Source organism: Camellia sinensis, chromosome 11 (genome assembly GCF_055761805.1).
Source record: "Camellia sinensis isolate YWXY chromosome 11, ASM5576180v1, whole genome shotgun sequence".
Lineage (NCBI taxonomy): Eukaryota > Viridiplantae > Streptophyta > Magnoliopsida > Ericales > Theaceae > Camellia > Camellia sinensis.
Genome location: NC_138971.1, coordinates 130,957,481 through 130,977,134, shown reverse-complemented (window position 1 = coordinate 130,977,134; position 19,654 = coordinate 130,957,481). Strand labels below are relative to the sequence as shown.

The 19,654-nt window shown below is 37.0% G+C and overlaps 1 protein-coding gene across 1 annotated transcript; it reads right to left on the bottom strand.

Moving 5' to 3' along the window:
* Positions 1–11,229: 11,229 nt before the first annotated feature.
* LOC145802628 (uncharacterized) lies at positions 11,230–11,706 on the bottom strand. The gene has a single exon (XM_082895388.1). It carries the CDS (start codon positions 11,704–11,706, stop codon positions 11,230–11,232), a length of 477 nt encoding a protein of 158 aa, XP_082751514.1.
* Between the last annotated feature and the right edge of the window lie 7,948 nt (positions 11,707–19,654).

The window sequence follows — 19,654 nt, the reverse complement described above, 5'->3', positions numbered from 1 at the left end:
ATTCAGATAGTACACAACCTATTTATAGAAACTATAAACACAATCTCTTCAAGAAGAATACATCAACTTCTTATCTTGTACTCATTCTTTTATTTTCTTCCAACTTGGTTAAACCTTGCTTGTTGCCGGAGGAAGAATTGTTCTTGCTTGTTGATGGAGATGATCCTTGCTTCCTTATTTCAGATTGCTTAAGATAAGCTTACTTTTCAACATCCCCCCTTAAGCTTATCTATCCATGATGCTTCATTCCAACCATCATCTTCATTCTTGTGAATGCATCACCCTTCAGTGGTTTGGTGAAAATATCTGCAAGTTGATCTTGAGACTTGCAAGGAAATAATTTCGCTTCTTTCAACTTCACATGTTCTTTGATAAAATGATAAAGAGTGTCAATATGCTTACTCCTTTCATGATAGACTGGATACTTTGCTAATGCGATTGCTGATCGATTATCAACATAAATCTCAATAGGATTTTCTTGTAGAAATCCTAAATGCTTCAACACATTTCTTAACCATATCGCATGACAAACCGCTATGTTGGCTACAACATACTCAGCTTCGCAAGTTGACAATGTCACAATAGCTTGTTTCTTAGATAACCATGTGAATGATGTATCTCCCATAAAGAAAATAAATCTGGTAGTATTCTTTTGTTCATCTAGATCATGTTCCTAGTCCCTATCTGAATAACTGACAAGATTGAAATTATCATTCGATTTATAAAACAAACCATCATCGATTGTACCCTTGATGTAGCGAAGAATCCTCTTTGCTGCATAAAGGTGTGATTGATCTGGTGTTTCCATATATCTGCTGATCAATCCTACTCCATAGAGTATATCTGGCCTGGTGCAAGTAAGGTATCGAAGACTTCTAACTAAACTCTTGAAATAAGTTGGATCAACATCATTAGCCTTTGTACCTTTTTTGAGTTCCACTCCACTCTCTACAGGAGTGTTCACTGGATTACAATTCTCCATTCCATATCTTTTGAGGATAGCCACTTTGGGAAATAAAGATCCCGTCTTTCCTTTGTACTACTTCAATACCAAGAAAGTAAGCCATCAGTCCAATATCTATCGTCTTAAATACTTTGACAATGCTTCTCTTGAAATCTTTGAACATGGCTGGTTTGTTACCAGTGAAGATTATATCATCAACATAAAGGTAGGCAAGCAACATGTTTCCATCAACTTCCTTCTTCAAATATAGCACGTGCTCATATAGGCATTTTTCAAACCCATTATTATGGAAGTACTGGTCAATTCTAGTATTCCATGCACGAGGAGCTTGTTTCAATCCATAAAGTGCTTTCTTCAACTTGTACACTTTGTCTTTATGCCCTTCTTGAACATACTCCGAAGGTTGTTGTAGACACCCCATTTTGACTGGCTCTAAGATTTGGGCACTTTCTTTTGATTACCCGATTATGAAAATAAGATGTGTTCTCATAACATCCTCAGAAGAAAGATGGAATTTGTGCTTCATTCCCAACCCTAACCTGTTTTGGCCAAATTTTTAAGTCCCAATCAAAACTCTCTTTTGAAACTTTCTTTTCGTATCTTGTTCCGGGGTATTTCTATAATGTTCCGAGACTCATTTTTAAATTTCAAAATGAAACATTTTCTTAGAAAAATGAGCAATGAACAATATGGAAATAGGAGGAAAAGATGATAATTCTATTGAAAAATCCTGTTTCATGCAAAATAGTCAGGCCAAGGCCAACTTTTTGGTGGTTGGCCAGCCGGCTAATTTGTCCAGAAACAAGGTATTTTCGGCAGAATTCTTGTTTAATGCATGTGGGACATGCCATTTCAGATATTGGTGATACATTCACGCACGAGATGCATATCTACCCTTTTTCCATTGTCAAAAGATATTTGTCTTCTTCTGTAAAAGAAGTATCCAATGCAAGAAGTATTTGATCCTTGTTATCATATCATCCCTTGTCTTCCACCTTGTCTCATCACACCTGCTCCATTGAGTCATGCATATTGTGTATCTACTCATCCTTCATTGTCAAGGGAGTTGGCCTCTCCAAGAAAGTCCTTCATCTTTGTCACCTTATGGCCCTTGTTTTCAACCTTGTCCTCCACTATCTTTTGGCACTAAGCACACTTGCATTGCCTATATGGAGATGATCAGATTATTAGAGGAGAAGAGGACTGAAAAAGAATTGATTAGAGAGAAGAGAAATAGAGAGAAGTTTTGAGAGTTAGCAAAAACACCCATTTTCTATATACACTGCTATATCTCATCTTTCATTACTAAAATCATCCAAAAATTATGTTATGGCCAAATTCTTGTAACTTTGATCAAAAGAGAGTGATTGTTGTTGTTGTTGAAAAAAACAGAGAGTTGAGCAACTCCCCCCCCCCCCACACTATTAAACAACCAAAAACACCATTCTAATAAGAATTTTAATTTTTTGAACTAAGGGTTGAGAACACACTTCCTAAACTTGAGGGTGATCAAAAGGAAGTTTAGAAATCAAATTCTTTCCTTGGAAGTTGAATTTTGCACACTTTATTTTCTTGTATTTTCTTTCTTATATTGTCTTTCTTACTTCAATTTCATGTTATAAACATGTTGTAAGCTAACTAGAAGTGGTTAGTTGAGTCACCTACATATTTTCCGTTTGTTTTTCTAGTGTTTGTAACAAAATAGAGTTTTTGGCTTGGTCTATATGGCCGGCTGGCTCACTTTTTGGCTGGCCAGCCAACTTCTTCTAGATAGAACCCAGTAGCCTTCCGACGTCGAGTAGAGCAGTCTTCGATGGTCTCCGAGGCCCCCTAGAGCTTCTGTTTTTCTTTTAATTTAAGAGAGATTTGTGAGGATATATCTTGTTGTAATATTTTCTTTCTCTCCTCTCTTATTCGGATATGTAATTATTCAAATATTGTAATAATTCCCCACCCCTCTTCTTCTATCTCGTTCTTTTACTCTTTCCTTATTTGCACATAAGTATTATATTTCATTTGTTATCATTTCCATACTTTGCATCCATAGTCATGTATCTTTATTCGGCTAAATTTCCATTTGTGGGTTTAATTGATTATTATGTGATTTTGTATGCAACTTCATGTTCTTGATATGAGTCACATGACATATTTTAGAAGCCGAATCACTAGTTGCATATCGTGAATGAATTGCAATAGAATTTTGTATATAAGATTATGCATGTTTTGCTAACTTTATTTTGTAATTGATTGCGGGACGCCAGTAAATATGTAAGTTTTTGTGCTTTAACATCTCGCATGTGTGTTTTTTCCTTACTATGTTTAGCATTCTACCATGAGGATATCTACTTATTTGATATAACTCTATGTATGCCGGTAGATGAAGGTTGTGTTGTTCGATTTGAAATAAAATTGATTTTCATGTTTGCAAAATTCAATTTTCTGTGTCTTGTATGCTATCAAAACATTTTCAAAATATATGAAATCAACCTATTCCAAAATGAATGACATAATCTATACTTGTTTGCTTCTTATAGTAATTTTAGCATTTATTCAATAATCAAAATATAAACATATAAAGAAAATAAAAATCATATCATGATTTAGTAGAGGCCAATCTTTGATCGAGTGAGCGGGGGTGCTCAATTAATGACCTTCCCCCCTTATACCTAAGGTTCCAAGCCAAGTATCCTTGGTTACGATCAACAGTGACCTTGGTACGAGTCACGAGTTTCCTAATATTCCCAAAATATTAGGTGGTGACTCTAAGATCTGATGACGCAGTTCATTTCTGGCAAAAAATTTGTAATAAAATGGATTTTCCATAAAAGTTGCTAAATCTAGATTCTTATCTATGTTTTACATTGCACTCGTGAGACTATATTAAAGAGACCAAGGGTCCGGACTGTTTACCGCGCTTGGGTACCCTCCAGACATGTTACAATTGTTCAATATAGATTTCTTCTTCCAGAAAACCATTTAGAAATGCGGATTTCTCATCAAGATGATAAATCTGCCACTTGTGTTGGGCAGCCAAAGAAATCATTAGCTTGATAGTTTCCAACCGAGCAACTGGAGCAAATACTTCACTATAATCAACTCCAACTCTCTGCTTGTAGCCTTTTGCCACTAATCTTGCCTTGTAGCATTGCACTTCACCTTGTGCATTTTTCTTTGTCTTGTATACCTATTTCACTCCAATGGGTTTGTGGCCTTCTAGTTAGGGGTGGTTGATTTTGGAAGATTTGCTGATCGGTTTGGACCAGCCCGTATGTATGCAGTTTGGGAAAAATTCAATCCACAATCACCTGCAGTGTGAGTTGCAGTTTGTGAGGATAGAGTTCGCAAATATTCGGGCGGTTTGCGGATTGGATTTTTTTCTTTAAAAATTTATTTTGGAGCTTTTTTTTCCTCCCATTTTGTAAATATTTATTTTGGGCCCTTTTTCCCCCCATTTTCTAAAATGCTCCAACGTTAATAATTAATGAATTAAAACTTATAAAATTAAAAACATAACAAAATCAATTCCTAACGCAAACAAATCATTCAAAATCTTAAACTTTTATATCAAATCATAAACTAACATAAGCACATCTTTCAAAATCCTAAACTAGTTCATCAATCTCATTCTCTATCTACTACACAACAATACAATTAAAGTAAAATCAATTAAAATCCTAAGCTTACCTAAAAGCAATTCTTCATTAACTGTTACATTAATTCAGAAAGCAGTAATAAAACAACAATGGTCCAGGTTTAAAAAAAAAGTCTAAGTGCAGGTGGGTTCTTGCAGGTACGGGTTAAATCAGTCGCAATTCGCAATCATGCCATATTCCAAACCACATCTGCCCGTATTGTGTTTGCGAAACTGCCCATTGTATGGGGATTGGTTTGGGTTGGGCAGGTTGGGCAGTTCGGATAACCCTATACCCAACCCTACTTCTAGTAGACTGGTGAGCTTCCATGTATCATTCTTCTCAATGCCATGAATTTCTTCATCCATTGCTTTCCTCTATTTATCATCTTTGATGGCTTTTGAGAAAGTAAGTGGATCATTGTCTGCGAGTAGGTAGAATGTAGCAACCCTAATTTTCTTAAGTCATTACTTATTATTATTATTATTATTACTTTATTTTATTTTTGGCTTTATTAATTGTGTGGATACATGAGATTTTAATGTGATATTTAATTATATATAATTAATCCGAATAATTATATGTGTATATATATTTTATATATATAAAAGATATTATATATTTATCTTATATATATCAAAGGTGTTAGGGCGATAATAGGAAATTAGGTTAGATAATAGTGATTAGGTTATAATCTTAAGAGGTGAAGAAAAGACCCCAGAAAAAAAAAAAAAAGAGTGCACTCTAAGAAAGCCAAGAGAGAGAGAGAAAGAAAGAGAGACGGCAGAGGAAAAAGGAGAGAGAGAGAAAGATGACAGAAGAAAAAGGAGAGGAGAGAAAAAATGGGTTAGGGTTTTGTTTTGGTGGCTTCATTAATTCTCAAATTATTTCTTTGATCTTCAAAAAATAATTGTGAATGCAAAACCCATTTTCCTTGATTTATATTTATTTTGTTGATTTCAATTATTTTGATTAGTTGTGTATGCAAAGTTTAGGATTTTTATATATATTTATTTTATGGATGTAATCACATTCAAGGATATATGACATTAAAATAAACTAGGAGCCCATAGATAAATTTTGTATACTCCACCATGACTCCATGGATTGTTGTTTTATTTGAGTGCTGGTGAGAAAAAGTGTATAAAAAAAAAAGTGAGGATTATGAGATTTATTTGAATGCCTTAAACTCGGAATTATTATGTTTGTTTTCATAAGTAGATGAGGGGTTGTGTATATATATATTGTTGCCTCATTCTCAGGAGTAGACAAGTGTTTTGATTTACATGCGTACATATATTCTAATTGTCCGGGGAGTGTGGGTCAAGCTCGGGATGATATCCCCGTGCAAGTTTGGCTTCAGAGCGGTGTTAGGTATACGAAAGGCACATGGGATATATGTGTAGGTTAGAAGTGAAGGGCTGAAGTGGTGGAGTTAAGGTACAAAGAATTAAATATGAAATTATTGGTATAGTTTGAATTGTTTTGATTTGTACATAACGAAAAATAGTAAACCAGCTCGATAAATTATGAAATTTGGGCAGAGACATGTATACGTAATTCTAGACAATTTTTGTATTTTAACTTTTTACGGAAAAGATCGATTAGAACTCGTAATCGGATGATTTTAGTTACAATAGATTTTATTCATTTTAGTAATGCAGACTTTAGATGCTATTTTAACCCATGAAACAAGCTCATTTTCATTGATTTCATGTTAAAAATAGTAAAACATTATTCTAAACACTTTTCATGTTTTGAACTTTTCCAAAAAAAATCATTTTAGGACAATTTCGTTTCATTTTTAGCCTTAGGTTTTTCGGTCAAATTCTGTCTAGGTTCTTTTATTAGGTTTTTCTCTCAACCTGTTCAGTTTTTACTAAATCCTTTTAGAATACCTTGTAGGAAATTTGATTATGTATAACTTTTGTTCTTTGAGTTTTGGTCGATTCGAATGATTTAAGTATAAAGCGGTGCATTTTTGTACTTTTTCAATAATTTACTTATGATTAAATTATACTAACTTTATTTTCTGCAGAATGGTGAGTCGTACTAACTTTTTATGCAGGGCTGACCCACCATATTTATTTTTATTTTGATTTTTTTTTATATACTAAATTATATCTAGTTGTGTACAGGTAAGAAACTAAATGCCACCTTATCTCCAGAAACTACCCCTTTGTCTCGGTGCGGATGGAGCTACTTGTCTTGTCCCGTAGTAAGAATTAACTGTACTTTTGTTTGTGTCTGGTGGACACGTGGGTGTCGAAACTTGTATTCATGCTAGTATACTTGTATACTGACTCGTTTTGTCTTTTGGTATCTCAGGTACGTTCTGTTTGAGCGCAGTTAAGCTTCCTTTGTAGGATTAGTTGGGACTACGGTTGTCACGACCCAAACCTACCCCTTTAGGTTTAGTGTCGTAATCGGCTAGTAATCCTAGGATTACCAAAGGCCTCTTAATAGAAAGATACATGATAAGGGGTTGCGAAAGTAATTATAGAAATATACATTGTCTATAGAGCTGTGATAACGTGTATGAGACGTAAATTTCCAAAACAAACTTACATAAATATATGTGATGTTGTAGATACATTAGTCTTACATCACCCATATGCACAGATGTAATCAAAAGGAAACTTATCCCTAATTACAGATAAACAAAAACAAACAACAAAACATCTTTGTCAGGTTTACAAAACTTGACTTCTTCAAAAAGGGAACCCCCCGGGAGGCACAGTGGTTGGCTGAATCAACACTCTAGGCAGCAGCTTTGACCTGGTCATGCGCTTGCTCACCTACATACATAAAATAAATAGTGAGCGGGAGCCAAGTGAATAATAACAAAGTAAAGAGTTTTAATGAATGATGTCCATGACAGATTCAGAAATCAGAGTTCATATCAAATATAGATTTATAATAATGTTCTTATTCAAGCTACATACAAAAATAAGAGTTTATGCTTAATCATACATGGTACATCCATTAGCATTAACATGCTTATTAGTTCCTTTAAGGAACCTCTGGTGCCAGGAACTTGTAACTTGCTTGAACCATGGTATTGGGGGTGTTTGTTTCAGCTTTTCAGAGCCAACTTATGGCTTTTAGCTTTGAAAAAGTTATTTTGGACTGTTTGGTTAAACTTATTTCAAACAGTTTCTGATTCTAACAGCTTATTTTAACTCAAAAAAGCTGATTCTGAGAAGCTGCTCACCCCTTGCTTTTGATTATCAGCTTCTGCTGTGGACATGTTAATTTATGGTTATACTCTTAAATTTTTTTATTTTTTATTTTTTTAAAAATAGAAAAAGACTCAAATGGACTATAAATTATTATTATTATTTTTTATGAGAAATGTAGACAAATAAAAAATAAAAATTAATTGAAAAAGCTATTTCACAGCTTATTTAACAAACACTACTCAGCAACTTAAATCTATAATCCAACAGTTACACCAAACAGAATAACAACTTCTGATTAAAGTCATAATCTATAATCTGTTAAGCTATAATCTATAAGCTGTTTTAACAGCTACACCAAACGGGCCATTATCACCCCCGGGCAAGGACCTGGAAAACCATGGTATTATTATCCCCGGGCAAGGGCCTTGTACTTATAGACCACGATATTATTATTACCCCCGGGCAAGAATCTTGTGCTAAGGATGCTACAAATACATTTCAAAAATTTGAACAATCATTCATTCATACAAAACATCACATTTCAGAAAATTGATCATTTCATAGCATCAAAAAATAATTAAACTTAAACATAACTTTACAGAGTTATTACTCACAGGAGGCTCCACTTGCAGAACAGACAAATCAGATAACTTATGGCACGTGACCTACACATATAGCAGAAAGGCATAATAAAACACACACTTGGCTGGCACTTAACTCTTTTCATTTTGTTCTTAGTGTGTTTCTAAGTCTTAACATCTTAATGAGTCTTAATCATGGACTAGGAATGCCTAGGATGCAATGTGGATGCTAAAATGCACTTTGGAACCCTTAACAAAACTTGCTGGAAACAGGGGTCACGCTCAAGCACAGCTTCCTTCGCTCGAGCGGACATGCAAACATGTGAGAGGAAGCTTGAGCACAGATTCCCTCGCTTAAGTGGTCTGCAAACTTTGAAAAAGTACTGATTATGTGATTTTCACGCTCGATGGTCCCTCAAGCGTGAGACTCAGGTCGCCGCTCGAGCGCAACCCTTGTTGCTTGAGCGGTCTGCAAAAACATGAAACTTCTGGGAGCTTGCATTTCACCCTCGAGCGTATTTTTGGTCGCTCGAGCAGAAGTGTAAGATCACAGAGTGGTCGCTCGAGTGTAGGGTTTGACACATGAGCGGAGAGCAAAATTCTGGGATTTCCAGATTGCTCTTCTCAGCTCAAAACTCAAATTCAAAGTTGTAAAACAAGGTCTTTTGGGCCAAAAACTTGAGGAAACAATAGGAAACAATTGTAAAATGGTGAAACAATGGTGAATTCAAAATCATTTCACAAGATCAAGGCCTAGAAGCTTGCCAATTGTTCAAGACAAAACCTAAATCTTTGAAAACATAACATTGTATGTCATGCATGTAAAGGTGCAAGTTCCAAGCTTTCAAAACATGATCCAATGAGGTTGTCTAACTCAAAAATATGTTGAATTCTTAGACCAAGGCCAAAATGAGGACATGCATGAGGGAATTCTTTGAAAACAACTTCAAATTATGATGAAATGAGCATGCATGCATGATATGGTTCATTTTTCTTCAATTCTAACTCAATTCTTGTATCAACCTACTTAATTCTTTAGAACTCATATCCTACACATTATAATTATGCAATTCAAGGGTTGAATCCTTACCTAGGCTTCCCAAGATGTGTGCTAGAGGCTTAATTCTTGAGTTTCCAAGTCCAATGCCTTCAATTCTTAGCAACTCTCCCATTTCCTAGCTTTGATTCCAAATTCCTTCCTTTTCTCACTCTTTCTCATGTTTTTCTCTCTAAATTGGGGGCGATAGGAGAGTGTATATTGATCTAAAGAGTTCACATGAGCCTTATATAGGCTTAATTAATGGCTTAATTAAGTTATTGCTTAAGCTAATTAATCAGACACTAATTATTGTAATTTAATCATTTTGAATTGAATTTTAATTAAACATATCATAAAATTTTAAAAATCCCGAATAACACATAAATCAAGTCAATTTCGTAATCAGATGCCAATAAGGCCTTCAATTCGCAAAACGAAACAGAAACAGAAACAGATATTTCTACGATAATAGATATAAGTACAATCATGCAACACACACATGCAATTAATTCAAAATTTCACCTTGATTACTGATTAGACTTATTTAACCATGAATTAACGTTAATCATAGGTCGGGGTTGTTACAGTCTTCCCCCTTAAAGAGTTTGGTCCTCCAAACTCGAAGTACCTTCATTTTGGAAGAACGTTGGGTCTAGCGTAAACAAATCTAGATATCTCTTTATTATATCATCTTCTGTCTCCCAGGTTGCATACGTCCCTCTGTGGTTCTGCCAATCCATTTTACTAATGGAATTTCCTTGTTTCTTAGTCTTTTGATTCTTTGATTTACAATTTGAATTGGCCTCTCCTCGTAGGTGTAGTCATCCTTCAAAAGTACATGTGTTGGTTCAATGACATGCAGTGGATCTCGTAACTAATCTTGAATCATTGAAACATGAAAAACGTTGTGCATATTTTCCATCACCAGAGGTAAAGCCATTTGGTATGTTATTGAGTTGATTTTCTCTAAAACTTCATATGGTCCAATGTATCTTTGTGCTAGCTTTCCTTTTACCCCAAATCGCGTCTGACCCTTCATTGGAGTTACTTTTATAAATACATGGTCACCAACTTCATGTTCCCTATCTCTTCTCCGGACATCTGCATAACTCTTTTGGCGGCTCTGTGCAGTTTTTAGACGTTGTTGAATCAGTTTCACTTTCTCAGTTGTTTCTTGTACAAGTTCTAGTCCCAACAACGATCTGTCGCCTACCTCAGCCCAACAAATTAAAGATCGACACTTTCTACCATACAAAGCTTCGTAAGGGGCCATGTTGATACTCGAATGGTAACTATTGTTATACACGAATTCGGCCAACGGTAAGTGGGTTTCCCAACTGCCTTGGAAATCTAGGGTACACATCCGTAACAAGTCTTCCAAAGTTTGAATGGTTCGTTCAGACTGATCACTTGTCTGTGGGTGATAAGCATTACTTAGTCTTAATTTAGTTCCCAGGGCTTGTTGTAGACTCTGCCAGAATCTTGAAGTGAACTCAGAATCTCTGTCGGATACAATAGATACAGGTACACCATGTAATCTCATAATCTCATTAACATATAAGTTAGCTAACTTATCCACGTTATACAAAGATTTAACAGGTAAGAAATGTGTGGATTTAGTCCAACAATCAACAATTACCTAGATAAAGCCCATACCTCGAGGAGAGTGAGGTAATCCTACAATGAAGTTCATCGTGACATGTTCCCACTTCCATTCTGGTATTGGAAGCGGTTGTAACAATCCGGCAGGTCATTGATGTTCAGCTTTAACTTGTTGGCAATGCAGACATCGAGCCACAAAATCTGTAATGCTTTTCTTCATTCCTAGCCACTAGAAATTTTGTTTCAAATCACGGTACATCTTTGTATTCCTCGGATGCATAACAAATTTTAAATTGTGAGCCTCAGCCATGATGCGTTTCCTCAAGTCACAATAATCTGGCACGCAAAAGTGACCTTGAAATTTCAATACATTGTTCTTAAGTGCAAACCCGGGCCTTGGTTTTGAGTCAATTTCATCTACAATCTTTTTTAGAAACTCATCTTCAAATTGCTTCTCTTTGATTTCTTCAACGATTGCAGGTTGAGCAGAAATGGCAGCTAAGATCCCACATTGTTCTCGCAAAACAACTTCAATTTCATTCTTTTCCAAGTCACATAGTAATTCTTTCTGACTGGTGAGCAAACATGACAAATTTCCAATTGATTTTTGGCTCAAGGCATCCGCCACAGTATTAGCTTTCCTCCGATGATACAAAATCTGCAAATCATAGTCTTTGATTAACTCTAACCATCTCCTCTGTCTCATGCTCAATTCTTTTTGGGTGAAGAAGTATTTCAAGCTTTTATGGTCAGTATACACCTCACAAGTTACTTCGTATAGATAATGGCGCCAAATTTTCAAAGCAAACACCACAGCTGCTAGTTCAAGATCATGAGTCGGGTAATTCTTTTCATGAGGACAAAGTTGTCGAGAGGTGTAAGCAATTACCTTTCCATTTTGCATTAACACATACCCCAAACCTTTGTAGGGGGCATCACTATAAATCTGAAATCCATCAGTATCATTAGGCAAAGTCAAAATTGGTGTAGTTACTAACCTGGTCTTTAACTCTTGGAAAACAATTTCTCTTTGATTAGTCCAATCAAATGGTGTAGCTTTCTGTGTCAATTGAGTGAGTGGCAAAGCAAGTTTGGAAAAATCTTTTACAAATCTGCGATAACAGCCTGCAAGTCCTAGAAAGCTTCGAACTTCCAATACATTTGTTGGCCTAGGCTAGTCCACAATAGCTTAAATTTTTTGTGGGTCAACGGAGATACCATTCTTGTTGATTACATGCCCCAGAAATGCCACATTGTCAAGCCAAAATTCATATTTCGAAAATTTTGCATATAACTTCTTTTCCCATAGGGTCTGCAAAGCAATTCTCAGATGATTTTCATGTTCCTCTCTACTTTTAGAATAAATTAATATATCATCGATGAACACAATAATAAACTCATCAAGGAATTGTTTGAACACTCTGTTATTAAGTCTATGAATGTTGCAGGTGCATTAGTTATCCCAAATGGCATGACTAAGAATTCATAATGTCCGTATCTAGTTCAGAAAATGATTTTCTCAATGTTTTCTGCTTTCACCTTTAGGTGGTGATATCCGGATCTAAGATCTATTTTAGAGAACAATTGTGCTCCTTGAAGTTGATCAAACAAGTCATCTATTCGGGGTAGTGAATATTTATTCTTTACGGTTACCTTGTTTAGTTCTCTGTAATCTATACATAGTTGTAAAAACCCATCTTTCTTCTTAACGAACAACACTGGGGCACCCCAAGATGAAGTGCTTGGGCGGATGAACTTTTTGTCTAACAGTTCCTAAAGTCGAGTTTTTAATTCTTTCAATTCAGAGACAGACATTCTGTATGGGGTTTTAGAAATTGGTTGTGTCCCGATGTGGCACGCCTTTTTTTGCGCCCTGCCTTTTGGAAGGTTTGAAAAGAAGGCCTCACAGTTCGGACTCCCGCGATTCTGAATCTAGTCTCACAAGTGCAATATGAAACTGATAAACACCAAATAGTCCAAATCCGGCAAATCGTTTTGGAAAATCAATTTTGAATCAAATAATGGCAAAATTGGACTGCTTTGCCAGATACAGAGTCGCCACCTAAATATTTTTTATTTTGGGAAAATTTAGGAAATCCTGACTCGTGCCAAAGGCCACGTGTCCGTCATCCCCAAAGTTGCCTCCGCTCGGGAACTTGGGTACGAGGGGGGAAGGTCATGAATTGAGCACCCTCGCTCACCCGATCAAAGATCGGCCTCTACTAATCATGACATAAAATTTTATAAACATTATGTTCTCTTATTCCGGTTTATTAAACTAGCTTTACTATGTGACGCGCACAAGAAAGTATAGACTAGTTTGCTCAATTTGGAACAATCCAACTCATGTTTGTTTTGCGAAAATGGTTTGAATTTGCCACCTCAAGTGGACTTAAAGTTTGCAGGTTTGCCACTCTACAAAGTGGGCTTAAAACGCACATTTGCAGAATTGTTCCAATTCAAACAACAAGCCTTCATCCACAGGCATTCATGCAGTTTAACATTTAAGCACATAGCCTCATGGCAAGCATGCTAAACATGGCAACATTCACATTCATACAAGTATGCTAAAGTGTAAAAACTTACCTAGTACTTCAAGCTAAGAAAACATGAGTTAGAAAAATATGCATGATTCCTAACTATACAAGATGCCTAATGCAACACATACGAAGAATGTAATTAATAGGCTCGGCTATTAATATGGCATATGGATCGATTCGATAACATGAAGTTAAACACGTATTCAAAGAAGGTATTGTAATGATGATGCAGTTTGAATGATGCGCTGCGCCTCGGTGCATGCAAGACAAGATGAATGTATGCAAGCATGCGATATGCTAATTGAAATATGATGTCCGTAATCTAACCATCAAAAGCGATTAAATAAAAGAGAGAAAGACGTGGGGTTGGAAAACATACACACGCACACTTATTACAACATTACGCCCTCGCAAAGGAGGGTCCGAATGAATAAGCTAACCAACTAGCTACGCTAATTAGGGATAAGCTAATTAAGTTAATTAATCTAATTAAGCCAATTAGGGCTAATTATTACAAATCAAATGAATAACTAGCTAAACTAATTACTAATTATTACAACACTTTAATTAACTAGTAAACTAATTAATTAAATTACAAAACAAACGTACACAAAGTAAGCATGTAAGACATTTAAACTATGGTGACACTACTCCGTCTTAGGAAGTGGAGGGTGCACACGCTCGGTTTTTGCCCCGAAAAGACCAACATTTTGCTTTCGGAAGCCTCTGTTTGTAGAGTTGAACAATTCCATAATCTTTCTGCACCACCTTACAAATATTCTCTGAGGCTTACATCAGTGGCCCGCCGGCCATGTATGGCTGCTGCCGGCCCTCTGTCGGCCAAAAAGGTGTATTGCTGGCTAGAGATGATGTACTGCCGGCCACTAGTGGTGCATTGCTGGCCACTGATGTTGGAACACCATGCTGCAACAGAGCACAAATAGAGCAAAAATGGGGTTTTTCCAAAGGTTTGTTTGTACTGTATCTCTCATTGTCATCTCAATACCTCAAAGGAGTGACACATTTGGATCCAAAACCACTAATCAAGCAAGTTCATTGCATGATGGCCAAAGATCCAAGTTGTACAATTTCGATAAGTTCACAAATATACCACCCTATCATGCATGATCAAGGGCAATGGAGACCTAGGAAAGTGGCACATTTCATCACTTTTGAGTACGAAATGTCCCATTTTCCTTGTGTTCAAATTAACGTCTGATTTGAACGCATGCAAAGAGATGCTTATCTTGCCTCTTTTACTTGTCAATTTTGTTTACACATTTTAATTACCAAATCATTCTTTATTCACTTAGCCCATTGGTGAGTGTTCTCTAAGGTGAAGGAAGTGTCAACCAAGGGATAGTGTAAGGCAAGAGAGAGAGCATGCCTTTGATAATGAACCTTCAAAGAGGATTAAACCATTAAGCATGACCTTAATCTCAAGCTTAAAGGATCCCAAGCTTGAAACAACCCTCAAAAGAAAATGAAAGAGCGAAGCAAAGAGGGAGGTTGCAGAGATTTAGGTGCTGAAATTGAGTGATAAAAGCACTAAAAACATGCAACCAAGTCACACCAATGATGTTTAAAGCCTTAAAATAACAAGCTAGTTGTCATGACCCGAACCCGCCCCTATGGATTGAGGTTATAACCGGCCAGTAATCATGAGATTACCTGCGGCCTCAAACCAAAATAGACGTATAGCAACAGAGTTAAGGGGCCAAAACAGAAGCAAACTTAAACTTTTGTCCAATGAGCTATGTTTACATGGCAAATCAAAATATTTCACACATACTTAATAATACCTAACACCACATATCAATAGTTAACATCTTGCATACCCAAGATCATTCAAATACATAGTCAGCTAAACCAAAAGCTTATACACATAAACGGTTTATGATGACCAATAGAAATAGCAAGAGAAATACAAAAGATTATAAACAAGCCTCTTACGTAAGGCACCTGGGTTGACTTCACAAAACTCGGGTTCCTTTCTTAAATTCCACTAAGGCTGTGGTTGAACGTCCCTTTGCTCACCTACATACATATAAATATGAGTGAGCTAACGCCAGTGAATAATATCAAAATAAAGAGGTTAGTGAATGAGATTCGTTTGTAAATGAGTTATACTCATAATGTAAACATTTGAACCACTATTCTCATTCACATCAGATTTTCAATCTTAACAAAGCAAGACGACCTCGAATCCAACACATCATATCCGTATGCAAAACGAACTCAGGTCCAAATCTTATATAAAACGAGACGACCTTGGGTCCAACCAACTCTTTATTCAAAACGACCTTTGGTCCAATTCAAACATATTAAATGGCCTCGGGCCTAATTCAAATATATTCATATCCATGTGTATTTTCTATTCATGATCATGATCCATTTCATTCAAACGGCCTTTGGCTCATCACGGTATTCAAACATATCAAATGACATATTCAAACGGCTTTTGGCCTATCTTTGTATTCATGTCTAACGGCCTTTGGCCCAATCGTTCATGTTTGACAGCCTTTGGCCCAATTCAGATATATCAAACATATCAACGGAAAATGACAAATAGCAAACGGCAAACGAAAAATAGCAAACGGCAGACGGCAAATAGCAAACGGCAAACGGCAAACGACAAATGGCCCAACCCAAATATATCAAACGTATCAAACGGCCTTATACAAATTAGGCATATGGAGTACTCATTCATATTTCATATCAACAAATCCATGGAGCTTATATAGAAGTAGCATTTGGAAAGTAACATACTTGAAAATATCTTCACTAAGATATTACTCACAGTGTTCTGCCGGTGGATTTGCCCTTGAGCTCAACCCTACACATTACATAACACATATGGGTCACAAACGATTCAATTCGTTCTTAACTTATGCATTCCTCTTAGGCCTCTTTATTATCTTCTTAATCCATTTATAATGTTCAATGCATGCCTAAGAGTGCTCACAAAAGTACTTTTACAAACTTTCTGAAACAAGGTTCTCCGCTTGAGCATGGCTTTGGCTGCTCGAGCAGACCCTTTAGGTCTGCAAAAGTATTGGTTGCCTTGTTTTTACACTCAAGCGTGAATTTGGATGCTCGAGCTGAATGTCACACTACATGGCTCCCCGCTTGAGCAGACATTGTAGACGTCCCCGAACGTCCCGGGAGAAATCCCGTTTTGTTCATTGGGGCTTACTACAGTTCAGACTCAATGTCACGGTTCTTAATCTGATCTCGCAAAGTGCAATACGAGATTGATAAATCACCAAAGAGTCCAAATCTGACAAATTGTTTTGAAAAATTGATTTTTAGAAAGAAGTGCCAAACATGGACCGCTTTGCCAGATACAGAGTCGTGACCTAAATATTTTATTTTGGGGGAATTTAGGAAACCCTGACTCGTGCCTAAGGCCACGTGTCCGTCATCACCAGAGTTGCCTCGGCTCGGGAACTTGTGTACGATTGGGGAAGGTCACTTCGTGAGCACCCCCGCTCGCCCAATCAAAGATCGACCTCTACTAACCATGATATCGAGTTTTGAAAACGTTATGTGTTCTTAGTCCGGTTATTAACCTAGAATTACTATGTGATGCGCACAGCATACAAGTATAGACTAGATTGTCTAATTTGGAACAAAGCATCGCATATCCGTTTGTTTTGAAAATGGATTGAAGTTTGCTACTCGCAAGTAGGCTAAAAACACGAGTTTCGACGAATTATTCCAATTCAAGCAACCCAACCTTCACCTACAGGCATTCAGGTAGTTATATCACGTAAGCAGATAGCCTCATGGTAAGCATGCTATCATGGCAAAAATCACACTCATGTAAGATGCTAAAGCATAAAAACTTACCTAGTACTCCGAGCCAAAACATGAAACTAGTTAGGAATCATATATGATCCTAGTTCATGTTAAGATGGCTAATGCAACACATGCAAAATGCAACTAAAATAGGCTCGGTTATTCTAAGAATGGCATGTGAAATGTGGCAACTCGATACACGTATTTAAGTTGGAATTGAAACACAATGCAGTTAGCATGATGCGCCGAGCCCGGTGCATGCAAGACAGATGAATGATGCAAACATGCGAGCATAAGTATGCTAATTGAAACGTGTCCTAAACTAACCATCAAAAGCTAGTAAATAAAAGGGAGAAAGACGTGGGGTTGGAAGACATTCACACACGCACGCATTATTACAAATTCGCCCTCTCGACAGAGGGTCCGAAAGAATAATACAAACCCAATAAATAATTAACTACTCTAGCTAATTGATTATTACAGACCCTAAATTAATTAACAAATTAGTTACAAAGGGAGGCTGCTGCTGCCCCGCCTCGGAATGCTTAGATGATGTATGCTTGATTCGCCTCGCTCGGAAACCCGTCGCCATGACACTGTTGCCTCTGTTTGCACTGTTTTGCAGCTCTGATAATTGTGAAAATTCTTGGGATGCTTCTGAATTACTCCTTGATCATTATGGGATATCACCGGCCAAGATATCTGACCATCGTCTATGGAAATATGGTAACCGACCAGAAGTTGGTCCATCGGCTGGACTTTTGTGGTCGGTCGGCACTGAAAATTGCCGACCGGCCATTTCTTCCTGCAGAATACTGGTTTTGCTGCAACAGAGGACAGACAGTGCATGTCAAAGTATTTTCAAGGCAATGTGTGCATAGCCACTCTCCCTATCATGCAATGAACTCAAGGGAGCATGGCTCTTGGTCCTCGGACACCAATCACGCATTTCGATGCATGATGGCCAAAGGTGCCAAGTTTGCAAATCAATGTAAAATGAATGCAACGAAAACAAATGAATGCTACACTCTATCATGTTGGAATCAAGAGTGTCGGCGACCGAGGATTGAGGCGTGTTTCGTCACTTTAAGTACAAACACACCTCATACCTCATGTTTGGTTTGACACCACAAACCAAACATAATGCAATGCATGTATGCAATATGGCTCAAATATGCAAAATGGCTCATGTATGCAATATGAGGCTAAGTTAGCAAAGCATGCCAAATGTAATGCAACCTAAACATGCAAATGTACAATGTGCTAAGCATGCAACCTAACATGCAAGCTAAGATAATGTAACACAAACACACCAAGTATGCAACAAGGTTATGTGATGTAACTAGCTAAATGACATGCAATATAATAAACACGCAAACATGGTATAATGCAAGCATGCAACAACACACCAATGCAACATGTCAAACATGCAACTATATGCAAAGATGGGCTTAAACCGAAATGGGAACACCTCAGCCAATCCTAAAACAGTGGCCAAAATACCAAAATAAAGGCACCAAAATGCAAGATAAACATGCACACATGTTGGTCCATCAATTTAGGCCATGATGCACAACCTTCAAACATGAGCGAGATGTGATAAATATGAGGATATGGCATTGCAAATAAACTCTGAAATCACATGAAGAATGACGCCAAATCGACTACACAATGCAAACATGGCATGTTAATGGAGTTAAAGCTCAAAGCTAGCTACGGGACTTAAACCATGACTATGTCAACCAAGCTCCAAATGGTCGAGGCGACCCAAAACAGTCTCGATGTAGACCAAAATGAAGCTAAAACTTATATGGAACAAAGCCAAAACATGCGATGAAGAAAGGCACAAAACAAAACGCATACAAGGCCTAAAAGGGCAAATGCACTACACCTCTTATAACCGAACATGGCATGACTTAGACTAATGAAGTCAGAGTTAAAACAAGTCAAAATAAGCCCTAAAACCCACTGATATGGCAGCCCGAAGACTTAAACAAAGAGGCATGCATAATGGCCTAACCATGGAGTATAAGACAACAATTCTTCAAAGCATTGAAAGGGTGTTAAATGCAAGCATGCGAGCATGGAACATGGACTGAAATGGCATGAGAAGTGATTCCAAATCAATGAAATAACCCAAATGAAGCATGCTCAAGACTCACATAGCCAAGGCTAACAAGCCAAAATGCAAGGTGGCCATACAAAGCATGGCAAGCATGACCAAATCGACACCAATTAGAGCTTAAACATGGTAAAACATGACTAAAAACTTCACAAAACTAAGTCAAAACATGCAAGCATGGTGGTCTAAAT

Bases quoted from the DNA above. Each gene is read 5' to 3' on its own strand.
- LOC145802628 (XM_082895388.1), bottom strand. From the start codon at position 11,706: ATGAGACAGAGGAGATGGTTAGAGTTAATCAAAGACTATGATTTGCAG.